We start from the raw sequence: 21,647 nt of genomic DNA, 5'->3' as shown, positions 1-21,647 counted from the left end.
GAGCATCAGCCTGATGATTTAGCTTTTCTTCCTCTTCCCTTTCTTTTTTGCCTGAAATGCAAAAATAGGATAAAATAAAAATAAATCACCTAGTAGAGACCAAGTCTGTTATTTCTAAATCTCTGAACTTGATCTGGGGTTTCAGAATAAGTGCGTATATGTTACTGCAGGCCGTGGGATAAATTTCTGAGATCATCTTTGGTGTTGTTCAATTTCTTCTCTGTCTGCAGGATCACCACAGGTACCCATTAGAAGAAGAATTAACCATTTCTAATTCCATCACTGAGCAAACTTCCCTAGTTGTTGAAATGCCTGTTGCTTCAACCAACTCTGAGACAGGTAAGAACTTATTCCTATCTCTGCACCAGATTTTTCCAGCCTGGTATTCCCTAGAAGTGTAGAGCTAAACTCCAGTCATTCTGGCCAGCACATCTGGAGTACACCAGGTTGATTATTGCACTTCCTGCAGCGTAAAGCAGGGATAGGCAGATGTTTTAGACTGCTCACATAATTCCTTGCCAGTGACAACTGGATTTAACAGGAGTTCAAGTCAGAATTTATCAGGAGAGTATAAGGTTCCTACCCCTTGATTAATGTAATGTGATCCGTATACATTTGTGTATTCATGCAACATATTTAACAAGTGGTTGAAATAACCTCTTTTCTGGGTTTGCCCAAAACACTGAATCATATACCAACACAAACTAATCATACTTTGATTGCATCAATGAACTAGTCACAGACTGTTTTATTTCCATCAGCTGCTGATTTATATCCTGGTCAGTGACCATAATAAAGATGTGTACATGTATACGTGTGTGTGTGTGTGTGTGTACACTCACACACACACACACACACCAAATTGGCTGGGTTCAGCTATTAAGCCATGTTAAAACTAATCCAATTTAGCAGATTGTACAAATGGAGCTGCTAGGTCTTTGAGCTGGTTAACTGAGTTGTACACACCCAGCCATTCTGCTTTTTACATTTTGCATCAGGGTTTGCTTTAATTCTAGATAGAGCTTTCTCTCTAAGTTAGTCTTTTCCAAGCTGGCTGGAGGCAGCCAGCCTAGAACTCACTAGATATTTTGCCTTACAATTCCCCAAAGCTCCAGGGATTAAGGATTATGGGTTATGTTCCAGTACATACTGGAGGGGACACACAAGATGGTTAGCCCTGTCTTTTGGTGTTTGGCTAGGACCAGGGGAGATCTGGCCTTGATGAAGCTCAAGCAGTAGTCTGGGAGATAGTGGTCTGCAGGGATTACGGTGTTTGACTAGGAAGGGGGAGACCCAGGTTCAAGACTACACTCTGCCATGGAAACTCACTGGATGACTTTGGGCCACTCTGTCAGCCCTCTTAAGTTTGTTGGCGGTGGGGGTAAAATGAAGGATGATCTCTGTATAATCTACTTTCAGGTCCTGGAGAAAATGTAGGCTATACATTTAACAAATAAATAGTTCTCTGCAACATTGGGCCCACATATTTTAGTTATGCAAACAATCTCTGAATAAACAGTTTGCTGGTAAAATGCAATAGTGGACTCAGCTCTCTCTGGATCTGCTGTACATTTCACTGTTGACTGCCTTGTTCTTTGGGTCAAAGAAGGTATAGTTTTACCTCTTCGAGATATTGTTGATCTCTCTCTCTCTCTTTCTTAATTGTTGCACTGTGTGGTTAGAATTATTGTTGATTTTCAGCATATACTTGTTTAACATCAATCCATGGTCACATGGACACCATGCTCAGTCTTGGCCTGACATTATTTCCTTCATTCACACGCAAGGAAAGAGCTTGTTTTATATAAATATAGGATAATAATTTGAACACATCATTGGTTGATATTCAACCAGGATATCATAACCTAATGCGAAGAACTGTTTCCTGCATTTGGGCAGCCTCTTCTATGTCCAGAAACTTAAAATGATCTTGGAAGGTAATGGAAATCCCATAAACCTTGGATTTGTCCCTGTGTGTTCTCAAGTACTATATCTGAATTAGACTATTGTCAATTAGTTTTAAGTTAGAACAAGAGCTGTTTCATTAAATAAATCTTTCCTTTTCTTTTAGGGATGGGCAGTGTTTTTCCAGAAGTTAATAATTAACTGTACGTTTCAGCTATCTAAAAAGGATCAGCAAAATAGCTCCAATTTACTGATAGAAACCAGGATCAAACTTTACAAATTTTTCTTTAAAAATCGATCAAGTCACTTTCTAAATATGATTAGTTGATTAAAATGGGTTGTTTTCCAAGAAAAAGTTGAGTATTGAAAATATTCTCTCTTCATAAAAACAACTCCTGATTTACCAGTGATTTTTCAGGAGGGAGGAAAAAAAGAGAATGTTAGACCCAATAGCCAAAACGATCCTTTCCAGTTTTATAATTCTGTGAAATTGCTGATTTTGGTGGTGGTGGTGTTTGGGTTTGTGCAGAGTAGACTTGTCACTTACTTTACTTAACCTGATAAGGTAGCTGAGGAATTTCTGAATTTCTATTTTTTTCTACCCTTCTTTAAACCAGGATAGGGAACATGATACCCATGGGTCCCAATATAGCATTAGGGAATGCATGAAACAGAAAATGGGTTTTGTTTTAAACTTGAAACAAATGCATCGTGTTTTGGAAGGTCTGTCAAAGCATACTGGGGTAAGCAGTGGAATAGCAGAAGCCCTTGGCTGTTCCAGGTTTTGTTTGAAACAATCTGGAGGAATCCTGCAAAGTAAGTGGCCCTTGCCCCTTTCTTTCATCTCCTCTGCTTGGTCTGTGTATTGGCCTGCCTGCTCATCTTCCCAGTGCCTTGCTTGCCCTACCTCCCTTTAACCCCTGCCATTCCTGGTGTCCTTGGCTTCAAGCACAGCATATCCAGTCAGTCCCCCCACCTCTCTGATCTTCTCAGGGTTTTTCTCTCCCTACTTCCCTTTAGCCTTCATGCACTGCTATCAGTTTCTTTGGCTTTTTCCTGCTCAAGCCAGAGATACACATGAGCGCACATGATTTGGTCTGGTCTAGCTGGCCCAGACTTACATGTTCAGCCTGGTTGCAACTGAAGGCTTGGAAAATGCTCAGTGACCATGGAAATCCAAAGAAAGTAGGTGGTAACCACCACATGCTTTAAGCTATGACATGCTCCAGATGCTGCAGTAGATCTCTAAGAATTCTCATGGGAACTGATCTGAACTCCCTGTGCTAACGTACAGCTTGGTGTTTGCCACCCACTTTCCAAATGTTCTAATAGATTTCTTGACTAAAAAACACACACACAAAACCCCAAAACCCTGTCAGTCCACAATGGGAGAGGAAACACAAGAATATAGTAAGGAATTCATTTCATGCAATTTTTTTAAAGTCACAGATGCTTATAGAAATAGGATCACACAGGTTTACTGATGATCCTTTGCAAAAATGGATTGGACTAATCCAACTGCATTCCTTGCATTATTAAATATAGAAAATTAATTAATTATAATAATAGATGAAAATGACATAGTAATTATAAAAGAGATACAGGTGTCAAATTTGATGTTTTAGGTTAACCCATAAGATTTGGTAAAAACAGGACTATAAAAAGGGGTAAAAGGTGGGGAAAATTGCTGGAACTATAAATCATTAGGTTATTTTATAAATGTCTATTATTTATTTAACTGGGTAAGTTTCTTCTCTTATGTCATAAGTAGAATAAATAAAAGAAAACAGGATCAGATTGCTTGGAAAATCCTCTTTGTTGTCATTTGTTGAGTCACAGGGAGTCGGGCAGCATATAAATTTAATAAATTATGGTTGGTCGCACAGTCAGCCAGATGTTTAGACTGGATTTGGCATTTTTGTCCAGCTATCGAGTCCTTCCCAAGGACCTGGGATAGGCAGCTATTGTTGTTTAACAATATTAAAGGTATTGTCGCTTGATGTAAGCTGTTCCAAGTAAAGCTGACGTCTGTGATTAACTGATGGTGATTTTGTCAATGCTGATGGTGTTCAAGGGGTGCTTCAGATGTTTTTTATATTATTATTAAAATTATTATTGGCATTCAGACACTGAACAGGAATTCATGTTAAACATCCGGTGCAGCATGTTAGGTGGCATTAATCCTTCCAATGTTGTATAATTGATTGATTGATTGATTGATTATGTGCCATCAAGTCATTTTCTTCCTATCTTGCTTTTCTTTTTTTTTAAAAAAAAACCTTTATTAGAGTTTCCCATCCTGCTTCTTTAAAGTCCAACTTTTGCTTCCATAGAGTGTCATGTGGAATACCATGGCTTGGTAGGTATGTTGTGTAATGCTTTTGTAAAAATGAATTGGCTTCATTAGTCTGGCAGTGTGCAACTGTTTGTGGTGAGGATAATTAGCACTTATTTCAGCAATGCTGTTGATTACTATCTTTTCCCTCAGGTGTCTTGGAGGATCTGTGCGGATGCATGCACATGTCTCTGAGCAATGCAGTGCTCATTAACCACTCATATAAATAAAAGAGCCCAAATACTGCCATCCAGTTTCTATGTACATCCCAAGAGGAAATATATGCCAATTGCAACAGTTTTAAAATTACATTGTGAAGGAGACTGTTATGATCATTTTACCACAAGCATACTCTTATTTCAAAAGCTGGGCAGGATTAGTTATTAAATTAATAACATATTAACACATTCTCAAAGAAAACTATTAGATCATAAGTGTTCTAGAATAATGGACTTGTAGAACTGTATTTTGGAGGTCATTGAATCCATCCCCTGCTTAGGATTTTCTAGGTTCGGCTTAAAATCTTTCAACAAATGTTTCCGATTTGGGCGTTGTGGTTTTTATTTGTGAAATACTCAGATGCAAGCTAAGGAATCTGCCTTCCAAGAACCATACTGAGATGTCAGCTCATTTTGCAACACATCTAGTTTAGACTGTGATCATGTCTCTAGACCAATGTTTCTCAACTTTAGCAACTTGAAGATGTCTGGACTTCAACTCCCGGAATTCCCCAGCTAGCATGCTGGCTGGGGAATTCTGGGAGTTGAAGTCCAGATGTCTTACAATTGCCAAGGTTGAGAAACACTGCTCTAGACCCAAGCATGATTTCATTTGACTGAGGAAATAAGTTTGACCTATGAGGAAAGTTCCATACTTATATTGTTGAGTTTGATTTCTAGATACATTTTGAGTATCATAACAGAGAAGAGACATACCTAAGTTTGAAAAAGGGGGATTAGTTTAGCTGTAACCTAAGTATACTCTTGCTTTTCTTTTGTAGCAATTTTGGAAGGTGCTGGGAAGGGCAGAAGAATAAGGGTAGCTCAGTAACCAAGTTTGCACAAAATGCAAGGATAAGCTAAAATGGGGTTGAGTAGTTTGTACTTCAGTATATTGTGAAAAGTTCAGCTATTGTCATAGCACCTGTGAACCATAGCAACATGGAAAATTTTAAAAATGGCTTCTTTATGCTTAGCATAATATATGGACATGGAGATTTAATTCTGTTAGCCTGGATGTGAGTTTAGTGTTTTTCATGAGTCACCTATTTTAGGAGCAAATGTCCACTTGTGTAATGTGTAACGTAGTCCCATATCTACTCAGAAATATGCAGCAGGAAAAGAAAAGTGGCTGTGCATAAGGCTGCTGCCTTGAATATCCTCAGTTCAAGACATTAAAAGAGGCCCAACTGCTGATCACTGAACAGCATCAGGTGTTTTATCTACAAAATCACCGAAGAGACACAACCTTAAGTTTGGCAGTGAAAATTGTCTTCAAAATTGTAGCCTCAGTTGTGCACCTGTGGTTGGTTTGTGTGTTCATTCATGCATTCATTTTATCTGGCCACCCATCTCAAATTCATGGCTCTGGGTGGCTAACAACAATTAAAAATTAAATTAAACAAAACAAGAAGCATTGTAAAAACCATACAAGTACAATCAGCAGCCAAGGTACAAAAAGCACCGACAGCAATTAATACAACCACTGCACAGGTCTACCACACACCCAGATCCCAAGGCCGGTTACATGTATGCTTGTCTGTATTTAACATGCAGGTATTCACAGGCATAGTCCTACTGACCTGGTATCTCATGACCTGCATGAGCAATTTGGTTTTGAGTCACTGTACCCCTTGTCCACAAGTATCTGCTGCTTGGTGTGTGCCATAAGTTCTTTACTGCCCATTTAAACTTTCATTCTGACTCTACTGATTATGTAGGAAACACACAGTCTGTAATCCTAGTCATGCTGCATGGGATCACTGGCATTGCTATCACTGATGGGTACACAGTGGTGAAAGTGCCAGAAAATGTCTCTGAAATAAGAATTACTAAACCAAGGATGAAGTTGTGTGCTGGACTTTGTATTTGCAATGTGAATGCATGGATACCGGATACCAACAGCTGCTATTTGTCAGAGTGGGTGGTCTGTTTTTCTCTTCCCTCTCCCTAAAGCAGTGTTTCTCAACCTCAGCAAATTTAAGATGTGTGGACTTCAAGTTGAAGTCCACACTTCTTAAAGTTGTTGAGGTTGAGAAACACTGCCCTGAAGTATTGTTAACTTGCATTATTAGAGTCTTCATCCAGATTCAGCTTCCTGTCTGCGAAAAGAAGTGTATATCTCAACTCTAATGCATATATAGCTACATGGTAAGGCACCAATTTATGTGTGAAGAGCTCTTTCACATGCTGGTGTAGCTCATGTGAAGGTAATATGTCTTTCCAATCTGGGAACATGGCTGCTGTTGAGAATTAAAGTTGATGCCCACCAACCTGAAAGCTGGGAAATAGTGTTTAAAACATGGTTGTTCTGCCTAGAGATGATAGGAATTTGTCTAATACCTCTGAAAAGGTAAGGAATAATAGCCTGTCTGTCTGTCTGTCTATTTCTAACCCTCCTCCTCATCCATTGTCCCCATGCTGTGTTTTGACTTGTGAAAGGTTGGTCTTTTCTCTTGACAGACACCCCTATGAGTAATACGTCCTATATTACAAAAGCAGAATCTTTTCTTTTAAGGGCACCCTTAAAGACCTCTCCAGTTGTTGGATGTGTCCTAGCTACAGCGGCCATTGGTGTGGCTAGTAATTATGGGAACTGTAGTATAATACATTGAAAGGGCACCAAATTAGAGGGAGTAGAAAGCTTTCAAACCAGCAAAATGCAAAACAAAACAATGTATGCCATAGATTGTACAGTGGTGGGAGTTCCCTAAATGATTCAATTTCTCCTTACAAATAATGAGAGGTGTAACTGTGTTTAGATACCTCATTCCACATGAATAGAAGTACAACAGAAATATATTTGGAGTGGATATGTTGAAACTGCCAGAAATTTCATCGGGCAACCAGGTAGGGGGAAGACCAGAGCAGAGGATTCAGTCAGTAAATGTCAGTTCCCATGAAATATTTCTTGCTTATATGAACTTTTTCAGCCACAGTTTCTCCCTTTGCAACAAATGTGTTATGAAATGCTCTGAAAAATAGTCAAATTCTATCAGTCATAGTAAGCTGTTATGGCAGTATTTTTAACATCTAAACCAGACACTTTTATACAGTATCTTTTGCTGTTAAGAACGCTGATTGGTCCCACGTCTTTATGATAGAGTATTGCTTTTGGCAAATTCTATTCTAAAAAAATCAGAAAGCTAAAGCTGGCAGTGGTGCTGTTATCCCTTTAAATGTGTGCTTTATCCATCCTGGTTTAGCGTAACCTTGGATGCAAATCTCTTCTCCTGTTGCCACAGAAACGAAGATGTAATAGAGCGAGCACTGGAGAAAAAGGGATTGGTGGTGGGGGACCAGCATCTTAGAAGCTAACAGTTTTCAGTGTTAAAATTCTGAATCAGGTGGTGCTCAGACAGAAAACAGCTGAGACTGCTTTGTTAATGCCTCCATTTGCACACCATCAGAAATTACTGTCACGTTTCAGGAAAGGGGCTTGCTAGTATTATTTTTATGGAACTTCGCATTACAGTTTTGCTGTCTCCTTAGGCAGATGTTTCAGAGTTTCCATTGCCTGCTTAGGATCTCTAGAAGGAAGATAGAGAATACAAAACAATGGCAAAGATATTACAGGTAGCCCTTGATGTACAATCATTCATTTAATGACTGTTCAAAGTTACAGTGGTGCTGGAAAAAGTGACTTGCAATCAGTCCTCACGCTTATAACCATAGCAGCGTCCCTGCGGTCATGTGATCAAAATTCAGGCACTTGGCAACCAGCATGTATTTACAACAGTTGCAGCATCCCAGGGTCACATGATCGCCATTTGCAACCTTACCAGCCAGCTTCTGACAAGCAAAGTGATGTGGGGGAAGCCAGATTCACTTAACGATGTGATTTGCTTAATGACCATGGTGATTCACTTAACCATGGCAAAAAAGGTCATAAAATCAGGTGTGAGTCACTTAACAACTGCTTCACTTAGTGATGGAAGTTCCGGTCCTAATTGTAGTCGTAAGTTGAGGACTACCTGTACCAGTTTATTTTGACTACTTTTGTTGCTAGCTCAGTCCACCTAGTTTTACACCTGGGCATCAACCACAGCACTCCTAATTGCTGGATAATGGTCCAGAATCTTTAGTTGGAGGTGCATCTTTCCTTCTTTGTGCCACCTATCTGTCAACAGGTGACACTCTCCTGTACAATTGACATAGAATATCAGCATGCCTCCTGCATGCCCACCTAGAATGTCTGTTTCATCTCTAGTACTATGCTCAGAGGCAATGTAACTCACGACTACAGTACTTGTATAAATTGGAATGCTTTGACCAAGATTGCACAATTTCATGCTTGACTGGTGAAGATGAGTCTGCTAGTATTGAATTTTAGGCACATTTTGCTTATCCAAAGGTAATGAAAGAGGAGGGCAGGCCCTGAAATGAATGAGGGAAAGGTGGAGGAATCCCAAGAGCCCAGTGCATGTTTTTCAAGGGTACTTCTGGAATGTCCATCAACTATGCAGAGCATGGGGGTCAATCAGCTCATGGATATTCTAGAAGTGGTCTTGAAAAAGTATTTTCAAAACTTGTCAGGTTACATAAATATTTGTTTTTACTGGCACTTGGGATTCCTCCCTCTCTCCCTTGTTCACCAAAAGATAGCTAGTAACCTCATTTTCCAAGTGAAAAGAAAGAGAAGGGCATGCAGATTATATATAAAAATACCATCTGATTCAGTCTGTGGATTTCTTTATGTATGAAGTTTCTTCAGGAGAATCGTAAGCATAGCTGGAACCAACATACTTCTGTTGCTTCCCAAGGGTTGTGGAATACTCTATCACTGTCTGGGATTCCCACATAAATGTACCCTATTCTTTGATTATTTTTAGGAATAAATTAATAATTTGAAACAACTCAATAGTTACAGATTGTACAGATATCAAGTATTTGTAAGCTACTTTTTAGGGTCCTGTCCTCAGAGCACAACATGCACGACAGAACAATGCATGAAATAATAGACATAATATGAAGTCAGGTAGGTATACAGTTTATGTTGGAAAGTTTTGAAGCATACAGGTTATTTTTTAACCCATTCAGGGGTCAGTAGTGAAAAATCTTGGTTGTCATCTTGTCTGCCTCCTGAGGAATCTGTATAACGACCAAGTGGCAACCGTAAGAACAGGCCACGGAACAACGGACTAGTTTAAGATTGGGAAAGGAGTGTGGCAGGGTTGTATACTCTCACCCTGCCTATTCAACCTGTACACAGAACACATCATGCGACATGCTGGGCTGGATGAATCCAAGGCTGGGGTTAAAATCACTGGAAGAAACATTAACAATCTCAGATGTGCAGATGATACCACTTTGATGGCTGAAAGCGAGGAGGAACTTGAGGACCCTCATGGCAAAGGTGAAAAAAGAAAGTGCAAAAGCTGGGTTGCAGTTAAACCTCAAAAACCCCAAGATTATGGCAACCAGCTTGATTGATATCTAGCAAATAGAGGGAGAAAATGTAGAGGCAGTGACAGACTTTGTATTTCTAGGCGCAAAGATTACTACAGACGCTGACTGCAGCCAGGAAATCAGAAGATGTTTAATTCTTGGGAGGAGAGCAATGACAGATCTCGATAAAATAGTTAAGAGCAGAGACATCACACTGACAACAAAGGTCCGCATAGTTAAAGCAATGGTGTTCCCCGTAGTAACATATGGCTGCGAGAGCTGGATCATAAGAAGGCTGAGAGAAGGAAGATCGATGCTTTTGAACTGTGGTGTTGGAGGAAAATCCTGAGAGTGCCTTGGACTGCAAGAAGATCAAACCAGTCCATCCTCCAGGAAATAAAGCCAGACTGCTCACTTGAGGGAATGATATTAAAGGCAAAACTGAAATGCTTTGGCCACATAATGAGAAGACAGGACACCCTGGAGAAGATGCTGATGCTAGGGAGAGTGGAAGGCAAAAGGAAGAGGGGCTGACCAAGGACAAGATGGATGGATGACATTCTAGAGGTGACGGATTCGACCTTGGGGGAGCTGGGGGTGGTGACAATCGACAGGAAGCTCTGGTGTCGGCTGATCCATGAAGTCACGAGTCGGAAGTGACTGAGCGAATAAACAACAACAATTTGGTTGAGAGGAAGTCACATGATAAGGGATCCTGCCCCTTGTGCTTGCCAACTTGACAGATCTTAACACAAGCACAAGAGAAGGATCCCTGAAGGTGATGACTGTTTACAGTCTGAGCTATATAGGTGAAAGCAAAATTTCAAATAACCTGGTCTAAATTGCTTAATTAAGTAGAGATCTTGAATTGAGCCTGATGCATGGTGATATACTGTACATCCATTTGGTTTTCTTGGCAATAGTATAGAAATGGTTTGTCATAGTCTTTTTCTGTTTATTTGTTTTACTTTCCAGCCTAGCTTATAGCCTTATAGTCCCTGGTTTTCTCCCATCCAAGTGCTAAGCAACCCTGGCCCAGCTTAGCTTCCAAGGCCAGACAAGTCAGCCATGTGCTGCTAGTTACTAACACAAGGTCTTTAAAAATTAAGGCTAGGGCTTAAAGATGTTCCTGGAAATATCCGTGAAGCTAGTGTAGGTATCACAAGTACTTTTTGGCACATATCAGCATCCCAGCAGCCATGTTTATGCAGCTGTAGCTTCTGGACTATCTTCAAAGGCCACACTAGGGTGTATCACATAGTCTAGCTTGAAAATAATAGAATACAGATAACAGAGATTTCTTGTGAATGTGTGGAGCATTTCAGGAAAAACTTACAGATATGGAATCCCATAATTTTTTGTTTAGGCATGTGGCATATAGTCAGGGTGGGCAACTGGCTCCCTGATTCATGCTGTCCATCAACCGTTTTTATTTTTGCAGTTCCTAGAACCCACTTTGATCAAAGAACTGAGCACAGGGGCCAAAAATTAACAGTGTTGTTTATTATTTTTACATGTAAAACAGAAAGTTGTAATATAAATCATGAAGTGCTCAACAATGGTTCATGCTGGAGTATTGAAAGAAGCAACAGACTAACAGCCTTGTGATTGTGGTGGGGAGAAACCTACATTCTTCAGGAGTAGTAAAATATTATATTGGTCTGGATCCACAGTTGTATCCAAAATTGGAGAGGGGAATTATTCCAGTCTTGCTGTACCCTTGGACCATGCCCTTGTCTACATATTCAAGATGATTGGGTTTAATATATTGTGCAGGGAGGGGAAAGGGAGGTTCATAGCAGAAAATCATATTTATTATCTCAGAGAATTAAGGGTGATATTTAATCTGTATTAATCTGCTAGTTTTCACTTGTTGCCTCTCTGGAGTTCACATTTGCTAGGTAATACAAATGAATTAACAAGCCTGACTTCCTCTTTCATTTTATCTAGGAGAAAAGTAAATGAGAAGAAGCAGAAGCAGAATTTATATGTTGTTCCTCATTGGCTGGTATTTTAGAGAGTTGCTTGATCTCATTTGAGATGGAAAAAGAGCCTGAACACTTTGTTTCTGCTCTCTAACTCCATTGCCAGAGTTAGATCAGTCTGATAAAGCTATGCTATCTAGAAATGGTTGCCATTGTAGCAGGAAGTATCTCCCCTGATAACTTTTGAGAAGACAGCTGTGAAGTAGCCAGTGAATGGATTCCTAGCTTGCTTACAGAAATTAGAATTTCACTGAGAAAGTAGAACATGTCCATGCTGAGCTCTGGAAAGATGCTGTTGTCTATTTCCTAGCTTTCCCAGATTAGTGCTCTGACCTAGATATGTGTGCAATATTGAGCAATGTTAATTTTTTAGAAGCTGTGAGATGCCGATTATTGTTTATTAGGGTGAAAAACTCAGAGACAGAGAAAGAAAGAGAGAGAAGGAGGGGGGATGGGAGAGAGGGAGGGTTTAATAGCCAACATATATTTTCTATTTATCCAAAGGCAACACATTCCAATGGGACAACTCTATTAATATAAAAAACAAAAATTAGGGTTTTTGGCACCTTAAAGACTAACAGATTTATTGTGGTGTAAGTTGACCACCTCCCATTTGAGGACAATCTTTATTCAGCTCTTAAAGTGAACACAAAAGCTTTCTTAATAAAATAAATGTATCTTTGATATAGTATTGCCCCATGCAGATGTTCAGCTCAGTTATAAGATGGTTAAAAATGAGGAGGAATGTGACTGTGCAGCTTCCCAGTCTCATCCATCTTCTCTAGAACATGTGACCTTCACATGTTAAGAGAGAAGGTCTGAAGGGGGCTTATATTTATCTTTACTTGAATGTGAGTAGAATCTTCCTGGCCATTAGGGTTCTAAATGATCCATAAGCTTCTACTTAAGTTCAATGGAAATAATGTCTTTTTTTCGGGTTTATGTGAGCAACCTGTAAATGGCTTATCTGAAACCCAGCATATCCAAGATCAATGCAATGTCTTCAATCTCTTCAGTTTCTTTCCCCACACCCCATTTAGAAAGTATGGAATGATATTTATTTATTTATTTATTTATTTGGCTGTCTGTTTGCCTGTCTGTTGTATTTCTTTACTGCCCATCTTGTAATGATGACTCTAGGTGGTTTACAACAGTTAAAAACAGAAAAATAACATATACATAATATATACTGGGCAGAAGGTTGTGGTTATTTTATGAATCTGTGTTGGGCCATGGAAATTTGGCAGTGAGAACAACCATCATCTACACAGTTAATTAGGAGTAGAATCTGGAATTACTATCAAGATTTCATTTAAGACAGGGGTGAGGAACGTGTTCTATAGATAGTGATGAATTCAAGTTCCCAATATTTCTCATCATTGCTTATGTTAGTTGGGTTTCTGGGAGTTGTAATTTAACAGGATCTAGAAGACCACAGGTTCCTAGCCCTGTGTTAGAAATGAGAGGCAGAGCTGCCTAACATTTCATATTTTAACCTAATTTTCTGAATTACTTCATTAGATGGTTTCATATGAGGATTAAAAAGCACAGAGGACAAAATAGAACCTTGAAATACCTCAAAATCAATGAACAGAAAATGAAATAGATGTCTTCCAGCACCATCTTCTGAATTCAGATCTCCAGAGAGGACTGGAATCACCATAGCGTATCCTCAAGTTTTAGTCCAAAGGGTACTGGACTTCATAGTGTTAAAAGCTGCAGAGTGGTCTGTTAGAATGATTTAGATTGCATTTTTCTTTTTCTGTTCCTCATTGCAAGTTACTGTTTTTGTCCCCAGCCTAAACTAGGTCAGATTGGAATGGATTTAAGCTAAGAATCTAGCTGGAGTTAATAAGCCACTACTCACTTTAGACTGGGCTTAAGAATGATACGCTGGAGGTAGCACTTCTCCCCTTGCCCTTTTTGCACATGTAGATCTTACTACTTTTCCTCTTTGGCAGAACCAGTACATTTTTTAAATAGTTACAGGGTTTAAGAAAACAATTTAAACCCATTCAAACCAACAATATGGACACGAGTTTCATGCCTTGTTTGAATTTATGGGATAAAAGTGTTTTTTCCAGTTTGAAACTGGTTCAGTCTTCTTGCGTTCTTCCATGTACACAAGACCATTGTTCGGGGTCTCATTTATCACTATATGCTACTTACCATTGAATTCTAAATTTCTCACCAAATGTTGACCCTGATCACCCAGCCATAGCGGTTGAAGATTGCTGCACTCTTGGTAGTGTTCTGACTGTTGGGATTTTCACAAGTTCACATGTGCCTGAAAAAGAAGCAGCCATTTATTGTCTCTGCATATGAAAAAAAAACTGTCTTCTTGGCTTTAGGGAAATGTGCCATTTGAAGCTGATTTTTGAAAAATATGTCTCCCCAGAAATCTGGGAAGTAGCATTTAATGAGTTCAGAAACATGCTGTGATCTCTTACTCTCTTTAATGTAAAACTAAGTCTATCCATTTTCCTTTGTAAAATACTGAAAATTATGGATTATAATAATTCATCCCCTCCCCCAAACCTTATGGTGGCTATGAATTATCTAATCCATTCTTTTTATAGTGATTTTCAATTTGTCTCTTGATCTGCTTGGAATTTTCAGAATCTTTCAGTTATTGGGGGGAACTCTGGGGAAATGTTATTGTTATTGTCGTTTGTACTGCATCTGAATCTTAAAACATCTCCAAAATACATTCAGTATAAAACATGTGACCAATGGAGAAAAGAAGGAGAGAAAAAGCATTCACATGCATTATCCACACAATAGGGAAGGCCTGAGTGATGAGACAGATTTTCACTGGGGATTAAAACATGTGGTACAAGTGGTCCTTATTTAGTGACCACAATTGAGATTGGCAATGCAGTCTTTCAGTGAAGCAGTCGCTAAGGGAAACTGCGAGTGTTCTTATGATCTTACTTCAGCTTTCCTTTGCTTTACAGACCTGCAAAGGTCATAAATGCAAAGATTGGTCGCAAAGTTACTATTTCATCACTGTCGTAACTGTGAATGGTCGCTAAATGAGGACTACCTCTAATGGGCTTCTTGTTAAAAGAGAGCAGGGATGGCCTGCTAGGAAGTGGGGTATCACTGCACTTAATAAACTCATGCCACTTGAACCTTGGGTAAACATTTTTTGTAGAAATGTGATCCTTAGAACTTAGGTACATTGAACATAGCAAGATGCTACTTGGTTGTTATACAGATTCCTCAGGAGGCAGACAAGATGACTTGGTATCCCTATACCGCTAAGAACTTGCCACAATTTGTTATGGTCCACATAGTCAAAGGCTTTAGAATAGTCAATAAAACAGAGATAGATGTTTTTCTGAAACTCCCTGGCTTTTTCCATTATCCAGCGGATATTGGCAATTTGGTCCCTAGTTCCTCTGCCTTTTCCAAACCCAGCTTGTACATCTGGCAATTTTCGCTCCATGAATTGCTGGAGTCTACCTTGCAGGATCTTGAGCATTACCTTATAGCAAGATTAGCTACCTAAAAGTAGGCTGGCTTCAGCAGGTGGCATTCTCAGATAACAGTTGAGGGTATGGCCAGCCTCCCTTCTTTGGGTCTCTAGGGAATGGGCAGTGATCACTGTAATTACCCCCAAGGCCCCAGGTGATGCTTTGTGATGTCCTTCAGGGCCTTGGGGATAATCACAGTGACAACCATCTGGTATTCATTAGAGAAATGCTATCATACCCCCCTTTTCCTCCCCCTCCCCATCTTCTTCCTTAGAAAGATTTACTGTGCCTTGCTTGAATGTGAAGAAAGGGAAGGACAGGATGAGACTAACTGCTAACTGCAGTTAGTTTTCTCTGAAGCTGGGCTGAACTGCAAGGCAGCTTCTGAGACCTGGTCTATGTATGGAAGTGATTGAGGTGCAGGGCCTACCATTCCCCTAGAAGGAGTGGATCAGCTGTCTAGGCAGCAGTGAGCTGAGGCAAAGGATGGAGCAATGTGTATCATCTGGCCTGTGCTGTGCACCATAGCTAATGTACTGCCCCCATATTCAGTAGAGGATTCTGTTCTGTCGCCAGGGTTGGACTTAAATCGACTAGCAGTCTGGTTGACTTGGGTAGATAAAGCTAGGAAGAACACCATTCGTCCTTTATCTCAATCAGGTCTTTGGGCTCACTCAGGCAAAATGTAAAGTTTGTGGGGTTCTTTTCTCTTTTTATTATATTTTTACTAACCATCTTTAAGAAAGGGGAAAAGAAAAGAAAAAGAAAAATGGGGGGAAAAACAAAGTGAACAAATACGGAGTTTACAAGCATAAAATCAGGTAGAATTGTTCAGTTGTTTTAATTAATTAGTGTTAACTGAATAGATTGCATTGTTTTAAAAACTCATGGATCATTTTCTAAAAATCCAAGTAATATATAGATATATCTAGGTGTTATAATCATCCACCAACTATGGAAAAAAGATCCAACCTGTTGTTACATTTCCAACAATTTTAAGAAAATGATCTGTCCATTTTAGTAATTAGTACTGGAGTTATATGCCAGTAGTAAAACATTTTATACCACTTTTCTCTAAGTATAGTATTGTGTGTAATGGATTTCTTCCACTGAAATTGTCACAGTTGCATACCAATTACATCTAAATTCCACATCTATCTATTCATACCGTCTTTAACTTGTTCAGCTTCTGAGTCATATTTCACCAACAGCTTATAAATAAGACCCAGCAAATGCTCTGAATTTTGTTTTACAAGACTTTCAAATTCAGTCAAGTCTCTATATGTTTCTTCTTGTTTTTGCTGTTCTTTAAAGTTATATTGCTTATTTGAAGATATTGAAACCGCTTGTGTGGTTCTGGCTATTCTGAAGATTAAAAAGATTTCATCTTTGTCTTACTAATAATTAAATCATGTAGGCAATATGATTTGTTATCTTTCCACTGAGCAAATTTCTTTGTGTTTTCCTTTTGTGAGAATATTGAGGTGAAAGGTGATAAATGTGGACTGATTCTTTTGTTTTATTTATCCCAGACTTTTAATATGCTGCTTATTATTGCATAATTGCTTAAAAGCTGTTGATTTCTGTTTCTGTCAGTCCAATCTAAAGCAAAGCTAGGGGTGGCTGTATACATTTTTTAAACATTTGCTCTGCAAAGAAAAACAACCCTTCCAGTAAATATAAATTAACACAGAAAGTGTGCATTGGTCAACATTGTCCCTGATGTCTGCAGTGGAAAATTTAAAAAGATGACACAGATTCCCTGATGTGTGAACTGGTACAGTCTTTGGTTGGTTATGTGCCATTGTGCTGTTGTCAACTCTTAGTGATCTCAGAGATAGATTTTCTCCATGATGACCAATCCCTAACCTGTTCTTTCAAGTCTCCCAACAGTGCACTCATCACCACTGTAACTGAGTCCATCCCCCTTGCTGCTGGTCATCCTCTTCTTGTCTTTCCTTCCACCTTTCCCAGCATCAGAGCTTTTTCCAGAGAGCTGGGTCTTTGCATAGTGTGTCTGAAGTAGAATAATTTGAGCCTGGTCATTTGTGCCTCGACTGAAAATTCTGGGTTGATTTGTATGATGATCCATTTGTTTGTTTTCTTGGTCGTCCAGGGTACTCTCAGGAGTCTTCTCCAACACCAAAGTTCAAAAGCATCAATACGCTTCCTATCCTGCTTCTTCAAAGTCCATCATTGCATTTTACTAGCTCATGCTGCTCCAAAGAAAAGACGGGCTCAATAACTCCAAATAACTCTAAAACTCCCCCAGAGAGAAGCAGAAAATAGAGTATAAGTTAAAAGTAGGCAGATGTTTGCGTTGAAATGCATATTCAAAGTTTTGAGAGCATGTTGCGGGCGCTTTCAAAAAATGTTTGCTCTGGGGCAGGGGAGTGAGGGACAAGAAAACTTCTGCCACAGTAGATGGCCAGATAAGTTTGCTCACTGACACCTCCTTTAGTCCCCCAAATTGCTCTTTCCTATTCTCTGGGTAGGTGGAAATGCTTGTAGGTAGAGTGCTGAGCTATAGTCACTATTCTTTTCCTGTCTTTAGCGTGATTATGGGCTCATGTTTGCCCCCAGGGCATACTTCAAAATAAGGAAGATGCCAGTATCTTGTACTTTCTTTGCTGCATGCCACCTTCCCTGTTATTTTTTAAAATAATATTTGGAAAAAATAATAATTGGGACCAGAAGCCTAATGGGCACTCTGGGAATTGTATATGGGCATCCTGATGCTCAAGAACACCACTTGGTATAGGCAAAGAAAACAATTTTGATTTATTGCCAAAAGTTTTCTTTTTTTTTTTAAGCTGCTGGCTGATTTTTTTCTTTCCGCTGTCTTTGCTGTTTCCCTTGCAGTTCTTAAGAACAAATAGACATTCAGGGAGAGAAACAAATAAGATGAGGTTAGCAACAGATGCAGCACTGGAAGAGCTTCAGTGATTAATGCTTCTCTTTAGATGTGACTGGTTTTTTGACATAATTTCCCATGCAGCTTTGGAAGACTTCCCGCCCTGTTGACTGGCTGAGAGTAAACCCTTAGTTATTAAATCCTGTATTGATGAATTTGTCAAATGGAGATGAGGCAAATGCCAGTGGCACCCTGCCAGTGGTAATCAGGGTGCAGGAAGGCTGCTTGTTTGCATGTGGAAGAAGCATAGGGGATTGCTTGCCTTGGTTTCTGCCCTGGAAATGCTGATAAGAGGAAGAAATGGCCGTTTGACCTAATTCTTCCAAAAGAAGTAGGATAAAGTAAGAATTTGTCCCTCTAGCTTTGGATATATCTCCCATTTGAATCATTCAGCATTGGCCGGATGTAAATCAAGTGGACAGCCTATACAGGGAATATTGTCTATATATCTTTGGGGGCTGAACAATATGCTGCAGTGCAGCTTGACTAAATCCGGTTCTGAACACTGCTAATAAACTAAGATGTATAAAAGTCACTTAGGGTTTTATTGGAAAATCAACAGTTCCTAACATTTAGGGTATTGTGGTGGATTTCGGCAGTGCCACTGGTTCTCAGGAAGGAGGGAGCACATTCCAAGGAAGTGGAAGAGATAAGAGGAGGCACAGTCTGAGAGGCAATGGTGGAAAAATGAAGAGGTTCAGGGTAGCCCCACCCTAGAGCTTTCCCAGGATATTTCCCCTTAGTGTAGGTAGAGTAGCCTTAGTCTGGCAAGGTTCTGTCTATATGGTGCAAGCAAATAAAGAACTGAAGTTTGAATGGACTGACTTTTTGTTGTTCTTGGGCTGGGCCTGACAGGTATAACAGGTTCATCCAAATGAACAGGAGATCAGAAAAGCAGTGTGAAATAGAGTACCGTAATCAAATCAGCATGGTTGGAAATACAACGTGCAACATTTTGCATACTTACCTCTCATTCATGCCTTACCCTTCGATCCTCATAGCAAGATTCAAGTCCCTTCAGTCACCGAGCGGAGTCTTTTATTACTTTAGATCTACTTCAGCAAGTGCATCAACCATTTCTGTTGGAGCAATTCAGTACATGGGCATGACCAAATGCAGAACACAGAGGCAAATTACATGGCAAACGATAACAACAAAATCATGTGTTGTTCTTAAATCCACTTAAAGCAGCTTAATGAAATAGCTTCAGCAAACACACAGGCTTTTTCTGGCACCACAAGTTAAAGGAGCAGGTTGAGGTGAAGTATATTCAGTCATATACACTGAGAAAGATTGTTAAGTTTTCATTCATTAATTTATGAATAGTTAATTTAATTAGAAAGGCATGTAATTTTGAGAGACAGCGTGATGCATTAGTAAAAGCGTTAGACTGAGATTGGCAAGGTAGAAGTTCAGATTTTCACTCCAGAGAGAATTCACTTTGTAATCTAAACACACAGGCAACTGTCTCTACAGCAGTTCTTGGAATGACCCTGCAGTACTTGAGAATCATTCTGGGAAGTACTGCAAGGAAAGAAGCTCATGTGTGAAGGTCCAATTTCTTTGAAAAACCCTAAAGTGCTGCAGGAAGAAACCCTGGATGAAAACAAGATAATCACAAGTCGCCTTCTTTCTCAGTACCACTGAGAGAATGGTTGGGCGATGCTGCTGACTGGTAACTTGCAGGAAGAGATCCGTATGCCGCTGCCCACAAGCAGTTTTTGTGTGTCTGTGCGTGATCGAGACTAAGGGAATGAATGACTCCTTAGCCATCTCATATATTTATAAAAATTATATAACCCTTCCTCCCCGCATGCACATTTCTAAGAATGCCCCCCCTCGGGGGTTTTCATTGCCAGTTTGGCTTCACCTCTGTTCTACATATACAGGATGTGTTACTTTTCATCTCCTCCTCTTTAATCTCTTGAAAGGTTAGGGTAGATAGTCCATCTGTTTTTCATTGTTCTTATTTTAATAAGACTAATAATGGTGCTGTCATTTCTCTACACAGCTATGCAACAGGTTCTGGACAACCTCAGTGACCTCCCCAATTCCATGGGAGCTGGAGATCTGGATCTCATCTTTCTCCGCGGCCTCATGGAGAGTCCAATAGTAAGGTCATTGGCTAAGGTACAGTTAAATGGGTAGCTAGGGAAGGGATTGTTGCTGAACAAAGCCTGCATCTTCAGTTCCACTCACTTCCACTACATCACTTACTCTTTCTTAATCTTGTTCCTAATGCATTTTACCAAATAGTTTAGTCGACAATTTCCTCTGCTCCTTTGTCCCTCCCTCCCTCCCTCCCTCCTTCCTGATGAATAAATTTGTATCCTATATTTGTTCAAAAAAATCAAGTTCATTCCACTTTGTTTATGAAAAGAATTGTTAATTTTTATTAGTGCTTACTGGAAAATCACTATTTACAATTGCAGAATCTATTCTTACTGCCAGGACCAACCAGAAAAATGTGAAGTAATAACAAAAGAAAGAAAGCTGCTCAGAGGAACAAAAAAATTATAATGGCCTGTCCATGTCTAAAATTATGTTTAAATAAGATTTTCTGAACTTAAAGCATCCTGGATGGCCTCTTAGATTGGTGATTCCACAGTATCTTCTGTCTTCCACTGGGAAAGTACTGTTATGTATAGGAAATTCTTCCTAATTTTGTCTAAAACTTTTCTTCATATTGTGAAAGACTATTGATCCTTGCCCTTCCTTTTAATACTTGTCCCATCACTTCTTTCTGTTCTGGTATCTTCAACACTTATCATTAGATTCCCAGTATTTACTAGCATAAGAATTTTTGCTTGTAACTTTTCCTAAAAGATAAGGTAACCCTGAAGTTGAACTCAGTACCTGGTTGGGTGCTACACTGAAGCCGCATCAGTGCTGTTTTGTTGGCAACAATATGGAAGTGGTTTGCCATTGCCTTTTTCTGGGGTCTGTTTTAGACTTCTCAGTCTACTCTATAGCCTGTGAGTTCCTGATGGGCTCCCAGCCAACTACTAACCAGATCTTAGGTTTATTGAGATCAGCCAAGGTCATTTGTTACAGGTTTTTTTTAGTCCATGCCGTCATGTTTTGTTATGTTTTAAATTGATTTAATTGTTTATGTCCAGAGTCTGTTGGAGTGGGTGGCCATAATAAATTTAATAAATCATCATCATCTTCATCTTCTTCCACCATTCTGAATGTTGGCTCATGACTGATTGATGGATTATGTGCCATCAAGTTGTTCTTGACTCCTAGCGACCACATAGGGAGATTTTCTCCATGACAATTTGTCCCTAACCTGTTCTTTCAAGTCTCCCAACAGTGCACTCATTGCCTCTGTAACTGAGTCCATCCATCTTGCTGCTGGTCAACCTGTTCTTCTATTTCCTTTCACCTTTCCTAGCATTAGAGCCTTTTCCAGGAGCTGCG

General features: G+C 39.5%; 1 protein-coding gene across 1 annotated transcript in view; it reads left to right on the top strand.

Annotated features, from left to right (window-relative positions):
- The first annotated feature begins 244 nt into the window (after positions 1–244).
- MPP2 (MAGUK p55 scaffold protein 2) overlaps positions 245–21,647 on the top strand; it is a 56,657-nt gene continuing 35,254 nt past the window's right edge. Inside the window, exons 1-2 of the mRNA XM_063300863.1 lie at positions 245–339; positions 20,236–20,336. Of these exons, the coding sequence (XP_063156933.1) occupies positions 309–339; positions 20,236–20,336 (132 nt within the window). The 5' untranslated portion in view covers positions 245–308. The remainder of the gene's footprint in view (positions 340–20,235; positions 20,337–21,647) is intronic.

Source organism: Candoia aspera, chromosome 4 (assembly GCF_035149785.1).
Source record: "Candoia aspera isolate rCanAsp1 chromosome 4, rCanAsp1.hap2, whole genome shotgun sequence".
In the NCBI taxonomy this organism is placed as follows: Eukaryota; Metazoa; Chordata; class Lepidosauria; order Squamata; family Boidae; genus Candoia; species Candoia aspera.
The sequence above is the reverse complement of the archived record's forward strand: the minus strand, read 5'-3'. Positions and strand labels throughout refer to the sequence as shown.